General features: G+C 49.8%; 2 protein-coding genes and 1 pseudogene across 2 annotated transcripts; 1 reads left to right on the forward strand and 2 right to left on the reverse strand.

Annotated features, from left to right (window-relative positions):
* Positions 1-1316: 1316 nt before the first annotated feature.
* Positions 1317-14125, reverse strand: S100a13 (S100 calcium binding protein A13). The gene is made up of 3 exons (XM_045138614.1): positions 13993-14125; positions 11709-11901; positions 1317-1496 (listed from the first exon to the last, which is right to left on the reverse strand). The coding sequence occupies exons 2-3, from the start codon at positions 11859-11861 to the stop codon at positions 1353-1355; spliced, it is 297 nt and encodes a 98-aa protein (XP_044994549.1). The 5' UTR covers positions 11862-11901; positions 13993-14125; the 3' UTR covers positions 1317-1352.
* LOC123456061 lies at positions 6620-8699 on the reverse strand (annotated as a pseudogene).
* A 1519-nt stretch (positions 14126-15644) lies between the features above and the next one.
* On the forward strand, positions 15645-20866 carry S100a1 (S100 calcium binding protein A1). Its single transcript, XM_004667189.2, has 3 exons — positions 15645-15759; positions 18554-18707; positions 20542-20866. The coding sequence occupies exons 2-3, from the start codon at positions 18567-18569 to the stop codon at positions 20683-20685; spliced, it is 285 nt and encodes a 94-aa protein (XP_004667246.1). The 5' UTR covers positions 15645-15759; positions 18554-18566; the 3' UTR covers positions 20686-20866.
* Positions 20867-21842: the final 976 nt, after the last annotated feature.

Genomic DNA, 21842 nt, shown 5'->3' on the forward strand with positions numbered 1-21842 from the left:
GAAGCCCTGGCGCACCCATTCTCTCTCTCCCTCTATTTGTCCTTCTCTCTGTGTCTGTCACTCTCAAATAAGTAAATAAATAAAATTTTTTAAAAAGTACAGGGCTGGAGAGATGGCTTAGCAGTCAAGGTGCTTTGCCTACAAAGCCTAAGAACCCAGATTCGAATCCCCAGAACCCAGGTAAACCAGACGCACATGGTTGCGCATAATCCCAGCACTGTGGAGGCAGAGCTAGTAGGATCACCGTGAGTTCAAGGCTACCCTGAGACTGCAAAGTGAGTTCCAGATCAGCCTGGGCTAGACTGAGACCCTACCTTGAAGAAGGAAAAAATCCTCAATCTTAACAGCTGAGAATTACGTGGGATAACACGGGAAAGGTGCTTAGCCCCTGTATCTGACACATATGTTGCCTGCTGCCATTTTCAGAAAAAGGACAAACTCCAGGAATAATAATATGGGGAGACCCTGGGGGCCAGACCCAGGAAACAGCCCCAGAGCCACCTCACCTACTTCACATCTCTGTATTATTCACTCATCCATCATTTGTTTACTGAGCCCCTACTTAGTGCAAGACTTGCTGCCCTTGCTATTAGAGATTCTATCCCCAATACCAGAGGCAAATAATAATAATAATAATAATTAATGAATAAATAAGGCCTGGCACTAGATGCTGAATCATATGTCTTCAAAGTGCTCACAATCTCCAGAGTCTTACGTACAGCCACAGTAGACCTTTCCCATTCCCTAGACTTGAGAAAGTAAATCAGCGTGAGGCATGAGTAAGAAACATCTGTGGGGCTGGAGAGATGGCTTAGTGGTTAAGATGTTTGTCTGTGAAGCCAAAGGACCCCGGTTTGATTCTCCAGGTCCCATGTAAGCCAGATGCACAAGGGGCACATGTGTCTGGAGTTCGTTTGCAGTGGCTGTAGGCACTGGCACACCCATATTCTCTCTTTCTCTCTTCCCTCTCTCTTTCTCTGCTTGCAAATAAATAAATAAAAATAAATTAAAAAATAAGAAACATCTGTGGGGCTAAAGGGATTGCTTAGTGGTTAAGGCAAAGCCAAAGGACCCAGGTTCGATTCCCCAGGACCCACGTAAGCCAGGTGCACAAGGTGGCACATGTGTCTGGAGTTCGTTTGCAGCAGCTGGAGGCCCTGGTGCACCCATTCCCTTTCTCTCTCACTGCCTCTTTCTTTCTCTCTGCCAAATAAATAAATAAATAAATGGAAGAAAGAAAGAAACATCTGTGTTTCAAGGATGAAGCTTTATTTGAAGGGAACAGAGCTCGGCTTGCCCCTGCCCGCCCTGCCCAGCCCCGCCCCGCATGCCCTCATCCCAACCAGCAGGCTTTACTTCTTCCGGATTTCCAGAACCTTCTCTTTCCTGATTTCCTTGGCCAGTTCTCCAATCAGTCTCCAGTATTCATTGAACTTGAGCTCCGAGTCCTGATTCACATCCAAGCTCTTCATCTTCTCATCCAGAGAGCCCACATTCTGAGGAGACATGAAAGGGAAGGGGTGGGTTAGAAACCGGGGCTCTCCCCAGGTGTGGTGGCACCCGCCTTTAATCCCAGCACTGGGGAGGCAGAGGTAGGAGGATCGCTGTGAGTTCGAGGCCACCCTGAGACTACATAGTGAATTCCTACTCAGACTGGACTAGTGTGAGACCCTACCTCGGAAAAAAAAAAAAACAAAACTGGAAACCATATGACACTGAATCCAGCGCTGGGAAGGGAGAGACACAGTCTTCTCCTGCCCACAAGAAAGAGCGGGCTCAGCCCACCACAGCATTAGCCTGCAGGCCACACGAGAATACATAGAAAGAGGCTAGAGAGACGGCTCAGTGGTGAGGCACTTGCCTTCAAATTCTCCAGGACCCACGTAAAACCAGATGTACAACGGTACATGCATCTGGAGTTCATTTGCAGTAGCCAGAGACCTTGGTGTCCCCAGTTGCTCTCTCTCTCTCTCTCTCTCTCTCTCTCTCTCTCTCTCTGAGAGAGAGAGAATGAACATGCCACAGCCTCCAGCCACTGCAAACGAACTCCAAACACATGCGCGCCCTTGTGCATCTGACTTACATGGGTCCTGGAGAATCGAACTGGGTTCCTTTGGCTTTGAAGGCAAACGCTTTAACCACTAAGCTATTTCTCCAGCATTTTTTTCTTCTTTCTTTTCTTTTCTTTTTTTGTTTGTTTTTTTTTTGGTTTTTTTTTCAAGGCAGGATCTCGCTCTAGCTCAGGCTGACCTAGAATTCACTATGCAGTCTTAGGGTGGCCTCAAACTCTCAACAATCCTCCTACCTCTGCTTCCCAAGTGCTGGAATTAAAGGCATGTGCCACCAACGTTGCTCAAATAAAAATATTTTTTAAAAATCAGGAGCCAGGGCTGGAGAGATGGCTTAGCCACTAAGCGCTTGCCTATGAAGCCTAAGAATCCTGGTTCGAGGCTTGATTCTCCAGGACCCAAGTTAGCCAGATGCACAAGGGGGCGCATATATCTGGAGTTCCATTTGCAGTGCCAGAGGCCCTGGCGCACCCATTCTCTCTCTCTCTGCCTGTGTGTGTGTGTGTGTGTGTGTGTGTCTGTCGCTTTCAAATAAATAAATAAAAATAAACAAAAATAATTTTTTTAAAATCAGGAGCCACACCAAGCATGGTGGTGCAGAGGTGGGAGGGTCACCATGAGTTCGAGGCCACCCTGAGACTACAGAGTGAATTCCAAGTCAGCCTGCGTTAGAGTGAGACCCTACCTCGAAAAACCAAAAAAAAAAAAAAAAAAAAAATCAGGAACCAGCTGGGCATGGTGCACACCTTTAATCCCAGCGCTTGGCAGGCAAAGGTGGGAGGATCACAGTGAGTTCAAGGCCACCCTGAGAATACAGCATGAATTCCAGGTCATCCTGTGCTACAGCGAGACCCTATCTCAAAAAAAAAAAAAAAAGAAAGAAAGAAAGAAAGAAAAAAATCAGAAGTTAAAGATCATCTTTGTCTACATAGCAAGACCAAGGCCAGCCTGGACTACATGAAACCGTCTCAAAAAAAAAAAAAAAAAAAAAAAAAAAAAAGTGAGGGAGAGGTTGGAGAGATGGCTCCGCAACTAAGGAGCTTGCTGGCAAAGCTAAAGGACCCGGGTTCGATTCGCCAGTGCTGTTGTAAAGCCAGATGTACAAGGCGACACGTGTGTGGGGAGTTATTTCTCTAATAAATCAATAAAAATAAATTTAAAAAAACACCCACACCCACCTGGAACATAGCAGTCCAGGCTGTGCCTGACCTAGATAGCGGCAAATAAAGAGGGGACCCCAAGACCCATCACGAGGACCAGAAGAGGAAGTTGCGTGCCTAGTGTGAGGCAAGTCCTCTTCAGCACACAGGCCAGAGCCCAGGCAGCCTTACAGAGAAAGCGGTCCTCTCAATATGAGGGTTGTCCTTGACCTGGCAGCACGCATACTAAAGTTGGAATGATGAAGAAAACATGAGCATGGCCCCTGCAAATTCATGAAAGCAGTCCATATTTTTAACAATCAAAGGCAAACATCCTGGCCTGTCCGTCAGTGATGTTGCAAACAAATTGGGAGAGCTAGCCGGGAGTGGTGGCGCACGCCTTTAATCCCAGCACTCTGGAGGCAGAAGCAGAGGATTGCCGTGAGTTTGAGGCCACCCTGAGACTACATAGTGAATTCTAGGTCAGTCTGGGCTACTGTGAGACCCTACCTCGAAAAAAAAAAAAAAATGATGCCACAGAAAAAGGAGTTGTGGAGGCTGAAAAGTGAAAACAAAATAAAAGAAGAAGAAGAAGAAGAAGGAAAAGGGTGAGGAAGAGGAGGAAAATGAAGATAATGGTTTTAGTGTAGTTCTTTTTCCTTGCCTATAAACATTTAACTCCCCTGTATACAACTCCTTTTAAAGAAAAATATAACTGCCTGCAAAGCCTAAGGACCCAGGTTCTACTTGCCAGAACCCACATGAGCCAGATGCACACGTGTCTGGAGTTCACTGTAGTAGCTAGAGGCCCTGGCGTACCCATTCTCTCTCCCCCTCTCTCCTCTCTGACTCTGTTTCTTACTCTGCTTGCCAATAAATAAATGAATTTTTTTTTTTTTTTTTTTTTTTTTTTTTTTTTTTTTTTTGGTTTTTCGAGGTAGGGTCTCACTCTAGCCCAGGCTGACCTGGAATTCACTATGGAGTTTCAGGGTGGCCTCGAACTCATGGCGATCCTCCTACCTCTGCCTCCCAAGTGCTGGGATTAAAGGCGTGCGCCACCACGCCCGGCTTAATAAATGAATTTTTAAAAAATCAGAGACAGAGGGGCTGGGGAAATTGCTTAGTGGTTAAGGTGTTTGCCTGCAAAGCCCAGGGACCCCAGTTCGATTCCCCAGGACCCACATAAGCCAGATGCACAACGGGGCACATGTGTCTGGAGTTCATTTGCAGTGGCTAGAGGCTCTGGCATACCTATTCTTTCTTTCTCTCTGTCTGCCTCTTCCTCTCTCTCAAATAAATAAATAAAATATTTAAAAAAAATAAGAGACAGAATGGTGCCGGGCGTGGTGGCACACGCCTTTAATCCCAGCACTCGGGAGGCAGAGGTAGGAGGATCGCCAAGAGTTCGAGGCCACCCTGAGATTACATAGTAAATTCCAGGTCAGCCTGAGCCAGAGTGAGACCCTACCTCGAAAAACCAAAAAAAAAAAAAAAATAAGAGACAGAATGGATCTGCTGGGGCCTCTAGCTGCTGCAAATGAACTGCAGATGCATGTGTCGCTTTTTTAAAATATGTACGATGAACCACTTCATTTATTCTGTGGTACAGTATTATGTTCCCATTTAAAAACACATCCTAGGGCTGGAGAGATGGCTTAACGGTTAAGCACTTGTCCATGAAGCCTAAGGACCCCGGTTCGAGGCTCGATTCCTCAGGACCCACGTTAGCCAGATGCACATGGTGGTGCACGCGTCTGGAGTTCATTTACAGTGGCTGGAGGTCCTGGCGCACCCATTCTCTCTCTTTCTCTACCTCTTTCTCTCTCTGTCTGTTGCTCTCAAATAAATAAATAAAAATAAAATATTTAAAAACAATTCTAGCATGAGTATTGTAGCGTGTGATATAAAGGTAGTTCACACTATACCATTCCCAAAGCATGTTGAATTACAGTTAAGTATTTCCAAGTAGTAGAAATTCCCTGAGTTATATGTTTAAATTCTACATATTTGTGGCTGATCACTTAGTGGAAACAAAAAAAAAAAACACAGAAATCAAAAATTCTTATGATTTCAAGATAAAAATATCTGTTTCACCCCTAATTTCAGTACATAAGTCCAGATACCTATATTATTTATAAGAAGTTACATAGATTAGGGCTGGGGAGATGGCTTAGCGGTTAAGCGCTTGCTGGTGAAGCCTAAGGACCCCGGTTCGAGGCTCAGTTCCCCAGGTCCCACGTTAGCCAGATGCACAAGGGGGCGCACGCGTCTGGAGTTCGTTTGCAGAGGCTGGAAGCCCTGGCGCGCCCATTCCCTCTCTCTCCCTCTATCTGTCTTTCTCTCTGTGTCTGTCACTCTCAAATAAATAAATAAAAAATTAAAAAAAAAGGAAGTTACATAGATTAATCTGTTTTTTTTAACTACATGGATTAGTATACTTAGCAATTCATGAGTTTAAATTTAGCTAGAAGCCCACCTGTAGGTTAAAAAAAAAAAAACCTTCAAAACTCCAGAATTAAAAAAAATATATATGTTCAAGAATTAATACTGTAACGTTCCTTCATTAAAAAAAAAAAACCGCCTTGGCAAGTCCTGTTACAGATGAACACTAGTCTTTGACACATATGCCACAATAAGGTCCAAAGCCTACCACAGGTCAAATCTCAAAATGGCAAATTGAGTCTGTCCAAATTTTCTGCCCTGAGGAGTGTTTTGAAATATTTGGCTCACATGTTCTCCCTCATATGTGGATCCTAGCTACAGATGATTGGGCAGCTACAGATGATTGGTCTTCTGCGTGAGAAGGAAAATACTTGGTAGCAGAGGCCAGTAAGTTAAAAAGGAGACATAAAGGGAAGAGAAAGGAAGGGAGGAGGATACTGAATAGGTTGGTATTGTATGTATGTAATTACAATGATTGTGATGGGGAGGTAATATGATGGAGAATGGAATTTCAAAGGGGAAAGTGTGGGGTGGGGAGGGAGGGAATTACCATGGGATATTTTTTTATAATCATGGAAAATGTTAATAAAAATTAAAAAAAAAAAAAAGAAATATTTGGCTCGCCCGCCAGGACTTGAGTGTTTTTGTCACACAGGGATTTGTTGTGACAGGACTTGACCCGCACATGCGGAGGGTTTGCTTGGTCCCGCAAGGTGTTCGTGGCGCATGGAAGGTCTTCCTGGCGCGAGTGCCGCTGTCGCTTGGGTCCCTTTTCCTTCTGAAGAGTGCTTTACAGAAAGCACATAGTCTGGGCCAGTTATAACCCGAACAAATAGTCACCTCTCAAAACATGGAGTAAACGTGGGTGATGGTCATCTACTTGATGGCTCCCGTTTAGGAAACACTCAGGACTTAACCTCCACTGGTACTGCCAGGGACATCCCAACACCAGTCTGCGCGTGCCCAGCGCTACTTTGAAAGCCGGCAGGACACGTCCTTCGGTACTGTGGACAAGAGGTGCGTGGGGCAGAGCCGATCTGCGGGCAGCTTGGTGGTTCTGGGAGAGGATGGCTGAGAGTGAACTGGCCGCCAGGCTGGGAGGCTGTCTGGAGCACACCTGGCCTATCTGTCCTCTCTGTTCACACCATTATCATGAGCAGCCAATAGCCGCTCAACACACTGCACTAAGAAATCCCAGGAGTGGGCTGGAGAGACGGCTTAGCGGTTAAGCGCTTGCCCGTGAAGCCTAAGAATGATGGTTCAAGGCTCGATTCCCCAGGACCCAAGTCAGCCAGATGCACAAGGGGACGCACGCATCTGGAGGCCCTGGCGTGCCCATTCTCTCCCTCTCTCTTTCTCTCTCCCTCTGCCTCTTTCTCTCTCTGTCTGTTGTTCTCAAGTAAATAAATAAAAAGAAAAAGAAATCCCAGGAGTAAGCAATAAGATGATGCAGTCTTGCAATCTCGTAGGCCACATTGGAAAAAAAACATATAATCTTCAAAGAAACCATACATGCAACAGGACACTTCCAGGAAGTAATCTGCATACTTGCCCATGTAGAGTTTCCTTCTTTATTTTTTCTTTCTTTTCTTGTTTTTGTATTTGTTTTTTGAGGTAGGGTCTCACTCTAGCCCAGGCTGACCTGGAATTCACTATGTAGTCTCAGGGTAGCCTCAAACTCATGGCTATCCTCATGCCTCTGCCTCCCGAGTGCTGGGATTAAAAGCATGCGCCACCATGCCCAGCGAGTGTCCTTTTTTCTAAGCCAATCATTGGCCAGCCATCATGAAGATTCGTTTTATGTATTGCTTCAGAGAGGTAACACTCAGTGAAATGGGCTGCTGTGGGAAGGTTCCACAGAAAAGTTTCTAATAATAATAGTTCCGGGGCTGGAGAGATTGGCTTAGTGGTTAAGCATTTGCCTGTGAAGCCTAAGAACCCTGGTTCGAGGCTCGATTCCCCAGGACCCACGTTAGCCATACACACAAGGGGGCTCACACGTCTGGAGTTCGTTTGCAGTGGCTGGAGGCCCTGGCGCGCCCATTCTCCCTCTCTCTCTTTCTCTCTCTCTCTGCCTCTTCCTCTCTCTGTCTGTCACTCTCAAATAAATAAATAAAAACAAAAAAAATTTAAAAAATAATAGTTCCATATGTACCAAAGTTTGCTTTGCAAGCACTAGATTCATGTTAGTCATACAGCTCAGGCTGCTGAGCCACTCCAACTTTGGCACGCTGTCTGTCTTCCTTTTCTCCAGATTTACTTGCTAGCAACAGACAGGGAAGTGTGACTGAAGGACTCAGGAACCACAGGGACGCCATGACAGGCTTCAGAGTCACCAGTAGGCCTAAGTTTCTGTTTCCCGGCAAGGTTTAAATAAGAATTTAACAGTTACTGAAAAAAGATCACACACTGCTTATGCCATACATTTCTATGGTCATAAGATAAGTCGCTGAAGTTCCTCAAACACACATAACCAATCACAATAAAGGTTACCTAGTCTGCTTGGAATCTCCCAAGCCCCCTGCCCACCAGCTCTGCCCCCCAGCATCCTAAGCCTATCAGAAAAATACAAGTGCAGTTACTGCTTAAGTCTACCAATCATGTAACCATTTCCCTGCTTCTTTGTTCAAATCCCTATAAAAAGCCTGGCCCCCTGCTGCTCAGGGGTCTTGTACGGATCCACCGCATTGGTGAAGTCAAGAGTCCGAGCTTAAGCCCGAAATAAAGCTCCTTGCCTTTGCATACGTGTTTGGTTCTCCTTAGTGGTCACTGGGGGCGCCGAGAACTGGGCATAACAGCGACTAAACGCAGTTGCTGGACAGAGATGTCAGAGCGATGCATAAACAGGTCCAGCAAATAGGTGTCAAGATGTCAAGGGGGGGGGGGCAGAGCGGGAAGCGGGTGCTCACAATGGCAAAAATATGGCCTGGGACTCAGCTGTGGATGGGGACGGGCCTTTGTTAGAGGGCAACTTCAGCTCCTTGTACCACAGCGCCTGGCGGACGTCTGCAGCCAGCCGCCCTCGCCACCACTGCCCCTCCAGCTCCATGGGACCCGGGCAGTGCCTGGCCTGCTCCCCTCCGGTCCAGCGCAGGGAGCCCGGGCACCGCTCATGCTGCCTGCGGTCTGCCGCCAAGCTTGGGCCTCACCTGCCGCCCAGCAGCAGGTGTCATTTTGTGTCTGCCTTTACGTGGGTACTGGGGACTCGAACCCAAGTCTTTACTGGCAAATGCCTTAACTGCTGGGCCGTCTCTCCAGTCCTTAAATAATAATTCTTGTTTTTAGAGACAGAGAGAGAACTGGCACACCAGGTCCTCAGCCACTGATACCGAACTCCAGACACTCACTTGTGCCACCTAGTGGACACATGCACCCTTGCACTTGCCTTTTGTGCATCTGGCTTATGTGGAATCTGGAGAGTTGAACATGGGTCCTCAGGCTTCACAGGCAAGTGCCTTAACTGCTAAGCCATCTCTCCAGCCCAAATAATAACATTTAAAAATAAAAATAAAAGAAGCAGCAGCAGCTTGCTGGGCAGGTGGTGCTCGCCTTTAATCCCAGCACTCGGGAGGCAGAGATAGGAGGATCGCTGTGAGTTCGAGGCCACCCTGAGACTACATAGTTAATTCCAGTTCAGCCTGAGCTAGAGTGAAACCCTACCTGAAAAACCAAAGAAATAAAAACTAAAGGGCTAGGGACTGGAGAAATGGCTTAGTGGTTAAGGCACTTGCCTGCAAAGCCAAAATACCTCAGTTGGATTCTCCAGTATCCACATAAGCCAGATGCACAAGGGGACACTCGCATCTGGAGTTCATTTGCAGTGGCTGAAAGCCCTGGCATGCCCATTCTCCCTCTCTCTCTCTCTCTTTCTCCCTCTTTCCTTCTCTCAAAATAAATAAATAAAAATTAAATTAAATTTAAAATAAAATAAAGGGTGGAGAGATGGCTTAACAGTTAAGCACTTGCCTGTGAAGCCTAAGTACCCTGGTTCAATTCCCCAGGACCCACATAAGCCAGATGCACAAGGTGGCACATGCATCTGAAGTTCATTGGCAGTGGCTGGAGGCCCTGGTGAGCCCATTCTCTCCATCTCTCTCTGCCTCGTTCTCTGTCTGTCGCTCTCAAATAAATAAATAAAATTTAAAAAATAAAATAAGAAAAGTTTCCTGTTTGCTTTTATTTTCAGTGAACCAGAGAGAATGTGGAAAGAGGTACTGGAATCTGAGGAGAAAGGGAAAGCTGTGAATCAATCGTTTGCAGGGAAACATGGCAGAATTGCCAGATATTGCCATGGGTCCTTTGGAGCCTGAGGCTATAGATTTAAAGTAAGACGACTCACTGTACTTGTGCAAATGCCAACCAGCCTGAGTCGGCTATCCAAGCGCAGGCACAGCCCGTAGCTAACCAGAAAGTGAGTGAATGTAGGTGAAATGTTGGGTTTCATCAGGTCAGGGCTCTGCCCAACAAGTAAAGCAGAGAATCCAGAAGACCGTAGGAGTGATCATGATAATGACGTGGGGCTGGGAAGTACAAGCACCAGGACCTGAGTTTGGGTCCCCAGTACACACACAAAATGCTAGATGAAGCCGGGCGTAGTGGCGCAGGCCTTCAATCCCAGCATCCCATAGGCAGAGGTAGGAGGATCGCCATGAGTTCGAGGCCACCCTGAAACTACATAGTGAATTCCATGTCAGCCTGGGCTAGAATAAGATCCTACCTGAAAAACCAAAAAAAAAGAAAAGAAAGAAAGAGAGAGAGAGAGAGAGAGGGCTGGAGGGATGGCATAACAGTTAAGGCTTTTGCTTGCAAAGCCACAGGACCCAGGTTTGGTTCCCCAGGACTGATGTTAGCCAGATGTGCAAGGGGGGGCACACATCTGGATTTCGTTTGCAGTAGCTGGAGGCCCTGGTGCACCCATATTCTCTCTCTCCCTCTTTCTCTGTCAAATAAAGAAATAAACAATAAAATTAATATTTTTTTTTAAAAAAAGAGAGAACTGTTAATGGTTAAACCATCTCTCCAGCCCTTGCGGTTTTTTTTTTTTTTCCTTTAAGTTTTGTTTGTTTGTTTTGTTTTTGTTTTTCAAGGTAGGGTCTCACTCTGGTCCAGGCTGACCTGGAATTAACTCTGTAGTCTCAGGATGGCCTTGAACTCATCGCAATCCTCCTACCTCTGCCTCCCCGAGTGCTGGGATTAAAGGCATGCGCCACCACTCCTTTAAGTTTTTGGTTTCTTTATTTTTGAGGCAGGGTCTCACTCCAGCCCAGGCTGACCTGAAATTCACTCTCTGTAGTCCAGGCTACAGTGAAAACCATGGTGATCCTCCCACCTGGGCCTCCTGACTGTTGGAGTTAAAGGTGCGAGCCACAATGCCTGGCTTTGTTTTTACTTTTCTTTAAATTTTTAAAAAAGATTTACTTATTTATTTGCAAGTAAGGGGGATGAATGGGGACTCCAGGGTCTCCAGCTGCTGCAAATGAACTCCAGACGCATGCACCATTTTGTGCATCCTTATGTAGGTACTGGGAAACTGAACCCGGGTCGTTAGGCTTTGCAGGCGCTTGCCTCAAAGGCTATGCCATCCCTCCAGCCCAGTTTTTACTTTTTTTGAGATAGGGGCTCCCTCTATAACACTGGCTGACTTAGAACTCCCTATGTAGACCAGGCTGGTGAGGAACTTTCAGTGGTCCTCTTGCCTAGGCCTCTTGAGTTGTGGACGCCCCCTTGGCTGGCAATTTTCATGCACTTGAAATGAAGAGTCTGGCCTCCTGGCTCTTACTGTCTGAAAAATCTTCTGGGATCCATTTCTAGGTCCTATGTGGAGAAAATGAGACCAGAAAGGTACAAGCCGAGACAAAAACTCAACAGCACTGATCCGACAGGAGCTCAGAACCTAGTAACACACTCCCATCCGCATAAACACACATCTCTGCCTATCTAGTCTTTACATACGCATACACAGAGGAAAATCCAGAACCATCTATACTTGGAGTAGCTTGCATTAATATGCCTGGAGAATGGTGTCTCATGAAGTCTCAGACGCAGGACCTCTACCCACCTTGAGCAGATGAGGCAGCTGCTCAGTGGCCAGGTCCTTAAACTCATTGATGCTGAGGCTGCCCCTGCGGCCTTCCCGCCCCGCGAAGGCGAAGAAGGTGGTGACCACCGTCTCAATGGCCAGCTCCAGCTCTGTCAGGGGCTCGGATGCCATCAGTGCCCGGGAGCAGGAGCTGGTGTCCTCACAGGCTGACCTGGAGACACGGACAAGAGGAATAGGGACAGTTTGGACTGGCGCTGCCTCCTCAAGGCTCTGCCGGAGGGGGAGGCGGAAAGGACCAGAGCATTCCGCGGTGCACAGGGTCAGGCAAGATATTTCAGCTTAGGCTACGTTAAAGAAATCCCTTTTTTTGGGGGGGTAGGGAGGGGCTGAAGAGATGGCTTAACGGATAAGGTGCCAGGTTCAGTTCCCCAGTACCCACTTAAACGAGACGCGTATGGTGACATTTGCAGTGGTTAGAGGCCCTGGAGAGCCCTTTCTCTCTCTCTCTCATAAATACATAAGTAAAAATACATATAAACATAAAAGATGCAGGGTGTGGCAGTGCAGGAGGAAGAAGCAGAAGAATATGTGCGTGTGTGTATGAAAATTTATCATTTTTAAAAAGGAAATCCTGAGCCGGACGTGGTGGCTCACGCCTTTAATCGCAGCACTCAGGAGGCAGAGGTAGGAGGATTGTTGTGAGTTCGAGGCCACCCTGAGTCTACATAGTTAATTCCAGGTCAGCCTGGACCAGAGTGAGACCCTATGTCAAAAACCAAAAAGAAAAGAAAAAAAGAAATCCCTAGGGCTTGGTGGTTGAGGGGTTTGCCTGCAAAACCAAAGGACCCAGGTTTGATTCCCCAGGACCCACATGCATCTTGCATGAGGGAGCACATGCATCTGCAGTTTGTTTCCAGTGCCTGGAGGCCCTGACACGCCCATTCCTCATTGTCTCTCTGTCTCTCTCCCCCTCTTTCTCTGTCAAATAAATAAAAAATAAAATAAACTGAAGCAATTATTTTAACAGGGCGTGGTGCTGCACACCTTAATCCCAGCACTCAGGAGACAGAAGTAGGAGGATCACCATGAGTTCCAGGCCACCCTGAGACTACATAGTGAATTCCAGGTCAGCCTAGACTAGAGTGAAACCCTACCTTGAAAAAAATTTTTAAAAAGCCTTTTTTGGGCTGGAGAGATGACTCATCAATTAAGGTGCTTGCCTGCAATGCCTAACGACCTGGGTTTGATTCCCCAGTACCAAGTAAAGCCAGATTCACAAAGTGGTGCATGCATCACACGAAGTTCATTTGCAGTGACTAGAGGGCCCTGGAACACCTATTCTGTCTCTCTCCTCTGTCTCTCTCTCCTTGCAAAGGAATAAATTTAAATTTAAAAAAAGAAATCCCAGGGGCTGGAGAGACGGCTTAGTGGTTAAGGCGTTTGTCTGCAAAGCCAAAGGACCCAGGTTTGATTCCTCAGGACCCACGTAAGCCAGATGCACAAGGTGGTGCAAGCATATGGAGTTCGTTTGCCAGGGCTAGAGGTCCTGGTGCGCCCATTCTCTCCCCCTCCCGTCAAAAATGAACAAATATTTAAAAAAGAAATCCCTTTTTCTGTGGGTCTCCCTGTCTGGTGTCTTAAGTGTCTATCTCTCCCCCGCATGCCTCAATGTGGTGAGTCCAGGTCCTTCCTTCGGAGCCCACTGCGTCTGATGAGGTGTCAGCGAAAAGGACCTCTTGATGACCCTCCCAGCCTGGCTGGGTCAGGAGGAGGCTGTCTCGGCTGTTTGTTTATGTTGGGACCTGGGTCTCCACCCACCCACACACACACTGGCCCGATGTTCCCAGCAGAGATGCCCACCGTTGGCACATTTCCAGTTGTGGTCAGGGCTGGCTCACTCTGAGCCGGACCTGGTCCTTTCTGCCCACTTGGGGGAGGGGGTTGAGGGGTGGAGGAGAGGGGAGAAGCTGGGCACAATGCCCGATTTAAGATCCCACCGACCTTGCCCTCCCGTCTCTGGTTGACAGGGTCCTAGAATGGACTTCCTCTGATTGCCCCCCTCCCACACCAAGTCTACAATGGGTGGCCCGGGCACAAGGAAAGGGGCAACCAGCCCGCTCCACCCTCCACCCACACACCCCTGCGGGGAGGGGACCTCGGGACAGTCGCCGGCTCTCCTGAAACCACTTCCTGGATCCCTGGCTGAGCTGCAGGCTCCGGGGGAGGGATCGGGGAGCCGGGGGAGAAGACGGGACGCCCCCAGCCTCGGTCCGGAGCCGGGAGGTGGTGGGGACCAACTCACCCGTGCCGGGAGATGGGGTGCGGCGAGCCGTGGCCCCGGGGCTGAAGCTTATAAGCGCCAGGGGGCGGGGGCACGGAGCCACTCCCAAGCCCCGCGGGTCATGTTTCCGCTGCCCACTGGGGAGCGAGGACCGCCCGGGACAGTGCTGACCCCTGCAGCCCGGCATGCAGCTCCGGGGGAGGGGGCCGATGATGGACAGATCTCTCTCAGCAGGGGGCCCTCAGACAGACAGAAAACCGGCTCAGATTTTCTTTTTCTTTCTTTCTTTTCTTTTCTTTTCTTTTCTTTTTTTTTTTTTTTGAGGTAGGGTCGCAGTCTAGCCCAGGCTGACCTCGAACTCACGGCGATCCTCCTACCTCTGCCTCCCGAGTGCTGGGATTAAAGGCGTGCGCCAGCACGCCCGGCTACAGACTATTCTTTTAATTTATTTATTTAACTGAGAAAGGATGGGGGAGGGGGGAGAGAGAGAATGGGCGCACCAGGGCCTCCAGCCACTGCAAACAAACTGCAGATATGTGTACCCCCTTGTTCATCTGGCTTACGTGGGTCCTGGGGAATCAAACCAGGGTCTTAGGCTTCATAGACAAACGCCTTAAATGCTAAGCTATTTCCCCAGTCCAAATAAAATATTTTTTAAATTTTTTTGCTCATTTTTATTTATTTATTTGAGAGAGAAAGAGGGAGGAAGAGAAAGGGCACGCCAGGGCTTCCAGCCACTGCAAACGAACTCCAGACGCGTGTGCCCCCTCGTGCATCTGGCTAACGTGGGTCCTGGGGAATCGAACCTGGGTCCTTTGGCCAAGCCATCCCTCCAGCCCCAGACTATTCGTTATTCGAGGGATAGTAGCTTTCCGGTATGAAACTGCCACTGTTGAGTTTGAGTATGAGAGAGAGTAGATACAGAGGGTGAGTGTTGGGGGAGGGAGTGAAGAGAATGGGGGAAGGTCAGGCCTTTTCTTTTCCTTACTAATTAGCCTATCCCCATGCCCTGATAGCTCTTGAGACTGGATCTTGGAGAGCTTGCTTGGTAAGAACGTTCCTTATCATGCTGTGGTCCTGGACAGTTTTATGGTCCACCCAGGTCAGTGGTCCTAGGCCAAGTGGTCCATTAACACTTCCCTGGGAGATGCTGTCCCCACCTCACCCCGCAGATAATCGGGAGTCTGCATCTCTTCTGTAGGAGAAAAGCTAACTGAGAAAATTCAGCCCTGAGAGGCGCCATCTGTGAAACCAAAGAGAATGCAAGGGATCCTGTGGTCCAAGGTCACTGGAGAGCCCCAGGCCCACACCCACCCTGAGTCCACAGACAAAAGGCCCTGAGGGAGACCCTTAGACCCAGTTACAGGGACTCAGTGAAGCCATGGTGCTGTGCCAAGCTAAGAAGCCCTGAGCGGACCCCTCCCCTTCCAGGGCTGGGGGGAGGGGTGCAGCCACCCTCAGGGACTCACAGCAGAGCTGGGGGGGGGGGGGGGGGTGGGACACAGGTGAACGTGTCCTCGCAGGACCCATTTCTTCCCAAACACTGGCTGCAGGGACAACCACGACAGGGCTTGCCTGTTCCCGCCCAGTAGATAGAGGGCGCCTCTGTCCTCCGGCTGCTCCTGGCCCCTGGCCCCACTGGGTGGCTATCTCTGAAGGGGAGGAGTCAGTGAGAGGGGAGGGGGGTCGGTGGGGGAAGGCCGGCTAAAGACAGGTCTCCCCACACCGCTCCGCATTTCCAGCCTGAGTCTGTCCAGACCTGCTTCCTACCTCAGGCCCAGGCCAACGGTGAGTATCCATCCTTCTCCACCTAGACTGGGTCCCTGACCTGGCCAGCTTGGGGAGAAAGGGGGCTTCGGAAGGACCCCAAGACACCCCCCTCCTCCAGGATGGATGGCATTATCATATACTAGGGAGGGGTCTCGGAGGAGTTAGGGTAAGGCAGTTGAGGATGTGGGGAGACTAGAGTTTGGACGGCAGTGAGGGAAAAAGCAAATGAAGGTCAAAGAGAGCTGTGGGGAACCTGCCACGCAGCTTCCAGGCCCCCGGGGCTTCCCATCCAACGGGTCCTCTAGTCTCACAGGTGTGTCTGTTGCGATGGAGGAGAAACAGCCGCGCTTCCCATGGGGTAAGAAGAAGAATGAACAGTTATTCCTACCCCCGTACCCCACCCCCACTTCCAGCCTGAGTCTGCCACTCCCACCCAACCCTGCCAAGAACCAGGTCTGAGGGAAGCGTAGGGGCCCCTGAGGAGGGACCCTAGGGTGTGGAAGAAAGGACTTGGCAACTCTGTGTCCTCCTCCTCTCTGTTGTCACAGTTCTCTACTTTTCCAGCTGACCCTCATTTCTTGCTCCCCAAATTCTTTTCTTTCTTTGTGTTTTGTTTTGTTTTGTTTTGTTTTGTTTTGTTTTGTTTCGGGAGGTTGAGTCTCTCTCTAGTCCAGGCTGACCTGGAATTCAGTAGGTAGTCTCAGGCTGGCCTTGAACTCACAGCGATCTGCCTCCCTAGTGCTGTGATTAAAGGCGTGGGCCACCACGCCCGGCCACCAGATTCTTTCCTCTTTGTTTTCCCACTAACCTCCCCTGCAAAAAAAAAATTTCACACTTGTTGGAGGGTTCCAGGTAACCTCCAGGTGCCCCTCCTAGATAGGACTGGTAACTGAGCCCCAAGCATCCCCTCCCTGAACACCCCCTTATCCCTTCCATCAGCCCGGCTTGGGTTCCCTCTCCCCCATGTCTCTGTGACAACCTCTTCTCATGTCTGGAGTTCAGGTGACATTCACAAGAGCTCCATTGAAGAGCTGGGATGTCATCTGATCAGGATCCATTGTCCAGCTCCCCTCCCCCAGGGGTGAGGAAGGATGGGACAGCTGATCTCAGACACTTGAGCTGCCCCTGGGGCTGTGGAGGAGCTGACTGACTATGCCAGGGCCAAAGGACGGAGGCCCCCTGGCTTGGCATTCTCTTCTCAATAGACCACCCCATTCTTCTCTCTACTAACCCCTTGAACTCAAGCACTCTGCTCTTTAAACATCTCCCCCGCCCCCAACACAAATCAGCCCTGTCCTCCGGTTCCCACTGTCCTCCACTGCTCCCACTGTCCCATTAACAGAGCCGGTCTGAGGGAGAGGGGCTTTGGGTTTCCCCTCCTCCTCCCTGGGAGCTCTGGCTCCCAAGACAAAACTCAGACCTTCTGCCCTCCCTCCCACCTGCCTGAGTGATGGAAAGGGATAATTTTGCAGAGAAGAATCAAACTGCAAACAACAAACAATGGGAGGCATGCCCCCGAAAAGCCAAAGTGACATGTTGAGAGACAGGAGCTGGGCATGGTGGCTCAATCATGCCTGTAATCCCAACACACAGGAGTTTCGTAAACTAGAAGCCAGTCTGAGCTACATAGTAAGTTCCAGGCCAGCCTGGGGTATAGAACAAGACCCTGCCTCATAATCATAATAAATAATAAATTTAAAAGCTGGGCATGAGCTGGGTGTGGTAGTTTACACCTTTAATCCCAGCATTTAGGAGGCTGGGGTAGGAGGACTGCCATGAGTTCAAGGCCACCATGGGACTACATAGTGAATTCCAGATCAGCCTGAGCTACAGCGAGCCCCTACCTTAATAGCCCACCACCACCACCACCAAAAAAAGGAAGTTTTGCCAGGTATGGTGGCATGAGACTATATAGTGAATTCCAGATCCTGGGCCAGAGTGAGACCCTCAGGTTAAAAAACAAAACAAAACAGGGCTGGAGAGATGGCTTAGCAGTTAAGCGCTTGCCTGTGAAGCCTAAGGACCCTGGTTCGAGGCTTGATTCCCCAGGATCCACGTTAGCCAGATGCACCAGGGGTCGCACGCCTCTGGAGTTCGTTTGCAGTGGATGGAAGCCCAGGTGCGCCCATTCTCTCTCTCTCTGTCGCTCTCAAATAAATAAATAAAAATAAACAAACAAACAAACAAAAAGGCTAGAGATACAGCTCAGACTGTAGGACACTTGGGTTTTAATCCCAGTACAGGGAGAAGGAGTGAAAGACCCCATGCTGCTGACAGAAAGCTCAGAGTCAGTGACACTCCCCTCCCCAGCCAGCCTAGTCCCATGAGGCTCACCAAGGGCACCAGACTAATTTCCTCCTAGAGTGGACAGTAGAATCAAAGTGGGTAGAGACCCCAGCCCACCACCCCCAATACCAGAGCTTGTCTGCGGTCGGCCTAAACAGTCCAGGGTAAAAATAGAGCTGGGAGCCAGCTTGGTCCTGTGACTACCCCTGGCTGCCCCACCCTCTTCAGTCTCTGCCCAAACAGCCAGGGGAGCCACTGCAGGCTCTCGGGAGCAGGCCCAGACCGGAGCTGGGCCATCCAGCTACCTAGCCGTGCCTCCCATTAGCTGAGACGCCCAAGACTGGACTTAGTTCGGCGCGCTGGGGTCTTTACGTGGCAGAATCAATCCCCGCCAAAGGCGAACTGCGGCTCCCATCTGTGACTGAGCCGGGAAACAAGGGCCAAGTCTGAGGGCTCCCTTCACCCGGACCCCCGCTATCCTGGAGCCGGTCTCTAGCTCACGTCCATCACCACTGGGGCCTGACAGGTCTGCTGCTGCCATGGGCTCTGAGCTGGAGGCTGCGATGGAGACCCTCATCAACGTGTTCCACACCCACTCGGGCAAGGAGGGGGACAAGTACAAGCTGAGCAAGAAGGAATTGAAGGAGTTGCTGCAAACCGAGCTGTCCGGCTTCCTGGATGTGAGCACAGGGTGGAGTGGGGGGGGGGGCACGGGGGGGGGCACCTCCTTGCCATAGCCCTTCCTCTCCTCTAGTTCAGTCAAAGTGGCTTCCCATCCCAAACTCCCTGGTAGAGTCAAACGCCCTAGTTCGACCGATCACCAGTTCCGTGCTGCGCCCTGCACACATTCACCAATGTGCCCTGCAGCGTAGAAGGCAAAAACTGGTGCCTATGAGGCGGGCGCAGTGGCGCACGCCCTTAATCCCAGCCCTTGGGAGGCAGAGGTAGGAGGATCGCCGTGAGTTCGAGGCCACCCTGAGACTCCAGGTCAGCCTGAGCTAGAGTAAGACCCTACCTTTAAAAAAAAAAAGAAAAAAGAAAAAAAAAAAACACCCTGATGCTTACAGGTAACCCGTGAAGGGCATGGCATGGCAGCTCCTGCCTGTAATCCCAGTACTGGGGAGGCTGGAATATGGACACGCATTTGAGGCCGACCGGCCTGGGCTAGTAGTGAGAGTCCCAAGACAGTCAGGGCTAGTTTGAGAGCCTGTCTCCAAAGAAGGAAAAAAAGACAGTAAAACCAGGACTCAGGCGCTCCAAGGCCCTAGCGAGGAGGCCAAGAGGATTGTGGAGATTAGTAATCTGACTAACGTCAGATGGCTGCTCTGAAGAGGTGCCACGTGCGTCATGGGCTTCCAGTGGAAGCTTATAGGGTGAGTTGACATGGTGTAGGAGGCAGCTCCATGCACAGAAAGAAGCGGGGGAGGAAGGATGACATGTCCCTTGCTTCGTTTGACTAGAGAGCCAGGGAAGTAGGAGATACATGCTAACCGGCCCACGTGGGCTTCACTGGGCTTTACTTAAACGCTGGCCCTGCTACTTTTTAGCGGTGTGACTTTGGACACTTTTTTGTTTTGTTTTGTTTCTCGAAGTAGTGTCTCACTCTAGCCCAGGCTGACCTGGAATTGACTATGGAGTCTCAGGGCGGCCTCGAACTCACGGCGATCCTCCTACCTCTGCCTCCCGAGTGCTGGGATTAAAGGCGTGCACCCTCTTAATTCTAATGCAAGTAGATTGGGATCCACTTCCAGTAAAGAAGAAATAAATTGGCAGTGGGTGGTTAAGTGAATGTGCCCAGCTGGGCGTGGTGGCGCACGCCTTTAATCCCAGCACTCGGGAGGCAGGGGGAGGAGGATCGCCGTGAGTTCGAGGCCACCCTGAGACTCCATAGTCAATTCCAGGTCGGGCTAGAGGGAGACCCAACTTCAAAAGAAAAGAAAGAATTAAAGGCGCCAGGCAGGCTTGGTGGTGCACACAGCGCTTTACTACAAGGCGGAAGCAGGATCCCGAGTTGCAGGGTTAGCCTGGGCTACCTGGTAAAATTCTGTCTCTAATAATAATAGTAAGTGAAACTATGTCTATAAAACTCCTAGTGTTGCCGGGTGTGGTGGCGCACGCCTTTTTAATCCCAGCACTCGGGAGGCAGAGGCAGGAGGATTGCCGCGAGTTCTTGAGACTACATAGTGAATTTCAGGTCAGCCTGGGGGCTGAAGAGACGGCTCAGTGGTTAAGGCACTTGCTTGCAAATCCTAAGAACCCGGCTTTGATTCCCTGGGTCAGCCTGGACTAGAGTGAGACCCTACCTTGAAGGACAAAAAAAAATATCCTAGTGTGGTTTTCGTCACAAGACAATCAGCATCCGATAACCGAGGTTAATATTAACTCTGCCAGGCTTACAAACTGGTTCTGTAGGACAACAGGAGCCCACCCCTCTTGCTCTCCGCCTCGACCCCCCCCACTCTCACCAAGCCCTAACTTAGTGGCGTGCGCCTCTCTCTGCCTCTCCCTGCCCAGGTCCAGAAGGACGCGGACGCTGTGGACAAGGTGATGAAGGAGCTGGACGAAAATGGAGACGGGGAGGTGGACTTCCAGGAGTACGTCGTGCTGGTGGCTGCTCTCACCGTGGCTTGTAACAACTTCTTCTGGGAGAACAGCTGAGCGCTCAGCCGCAGCGGGCGGTGTCCCTCCCCTCCACCCGGGCCCCCCTCCTCCCCCTCCCCCCCCCCCCCCCCCCGTGCATTCCAACCCGCCGGTCCTTGACCAGCCCCAGCATTCGTCAAGGGCTAGAGTGGCAGTTTAGGTCTGTAAACTCATGTCATTAAAGGCTTCTGTCTCGCCAGCCGTCAATGCCCGTCTCTTCTGGGTCTGGAAGCGGGTGCAGTGGGCGGGTTGCTCTCTTCTAATTCTCCCTATTTTGGGGAGAATTTATGTAGGAGGGTTGATGTCATCTTCTTTTGGGGACAGTCAAGGTCCAGCAACGCCAGGCTCCGAAGTTTCAGCTGGAAGAGACACCAGCTTCACAAAGATAGAACGAGGAAAAAAAAAAAAAAAAACAATCCCAGCCGTGGGTGGTGGCCCACACCTGCAGTTCCAGCACTTAAAAAAGAATAAACCTGCCGGGCGTGGTGGCGCACGCCTTTAATCCAAGCACTGGGGAGGCAGAGATGGGATGATCTCCATGAGTTCGAGGCCACCCTGAGACTACATAGTGCATTCCAGATCAGGCTGGACCAGAGAGAGACCCTACCTTGAAACAAAAAAAGGAATAAACCCAAGAGGATTATAAACTCCAAATTAGCCTGGGCTACACAGTGAGATCTTGCCTCCCCACCCCCCCCAGAAAAAAAAAATAGGGGCCGGGGACGTGATTCAGTGGGTAAATGCTTACCTTCAAATAGGAGACCCAAGCTTGTATCTCTAACACTCACATAAAAGCCAAGCGCAGCAGGACACACCTGTAATACCAGCCCTGGGAAGGGAGAAAGAGGAATCCTTGGGGCTTGCTGGTGAGCCAGTCGAGCCTCATTGGTAAGCTCTGGTTTAGTGAGAGACCTTATCTCAAAGAATAAGGTGGAAGGGCTTGGGAGATATCTCAGCAGTTAAAGGTGCTTGTTTACAAAACCTATGGGTTCAGCCAGGCTCAACTCACCATTGCTCATGTAAAGCCAGATGCACAAAGCGGTGCATGTATCTGAACTTCATTTGTAGCAGCAAGAGGCTTGGCACGTCCATACACACACACAAACACACTCTCTCTTAAAAGTAAAAGATTTTTTTGTTTGTTTATTTTTCATGATAAGGTCTCACTCTGATCC

The sequence above is a fragment of the Jaculus jaculus genome, chromosome 19 (assembly GCF_020740685.1).
Source record: "Jaculus jaculus isolate mJacJac1 chromosome 19, mJacJac1.mat.Y.cur, whole genome shotgun sequence".
Classification (NCBI taxonomy): Eukaryota; Metazoa; Chordata; class Mammalia; order Rodentia; family Dipodidae; genus Jaculus; species Jaculus jaculus.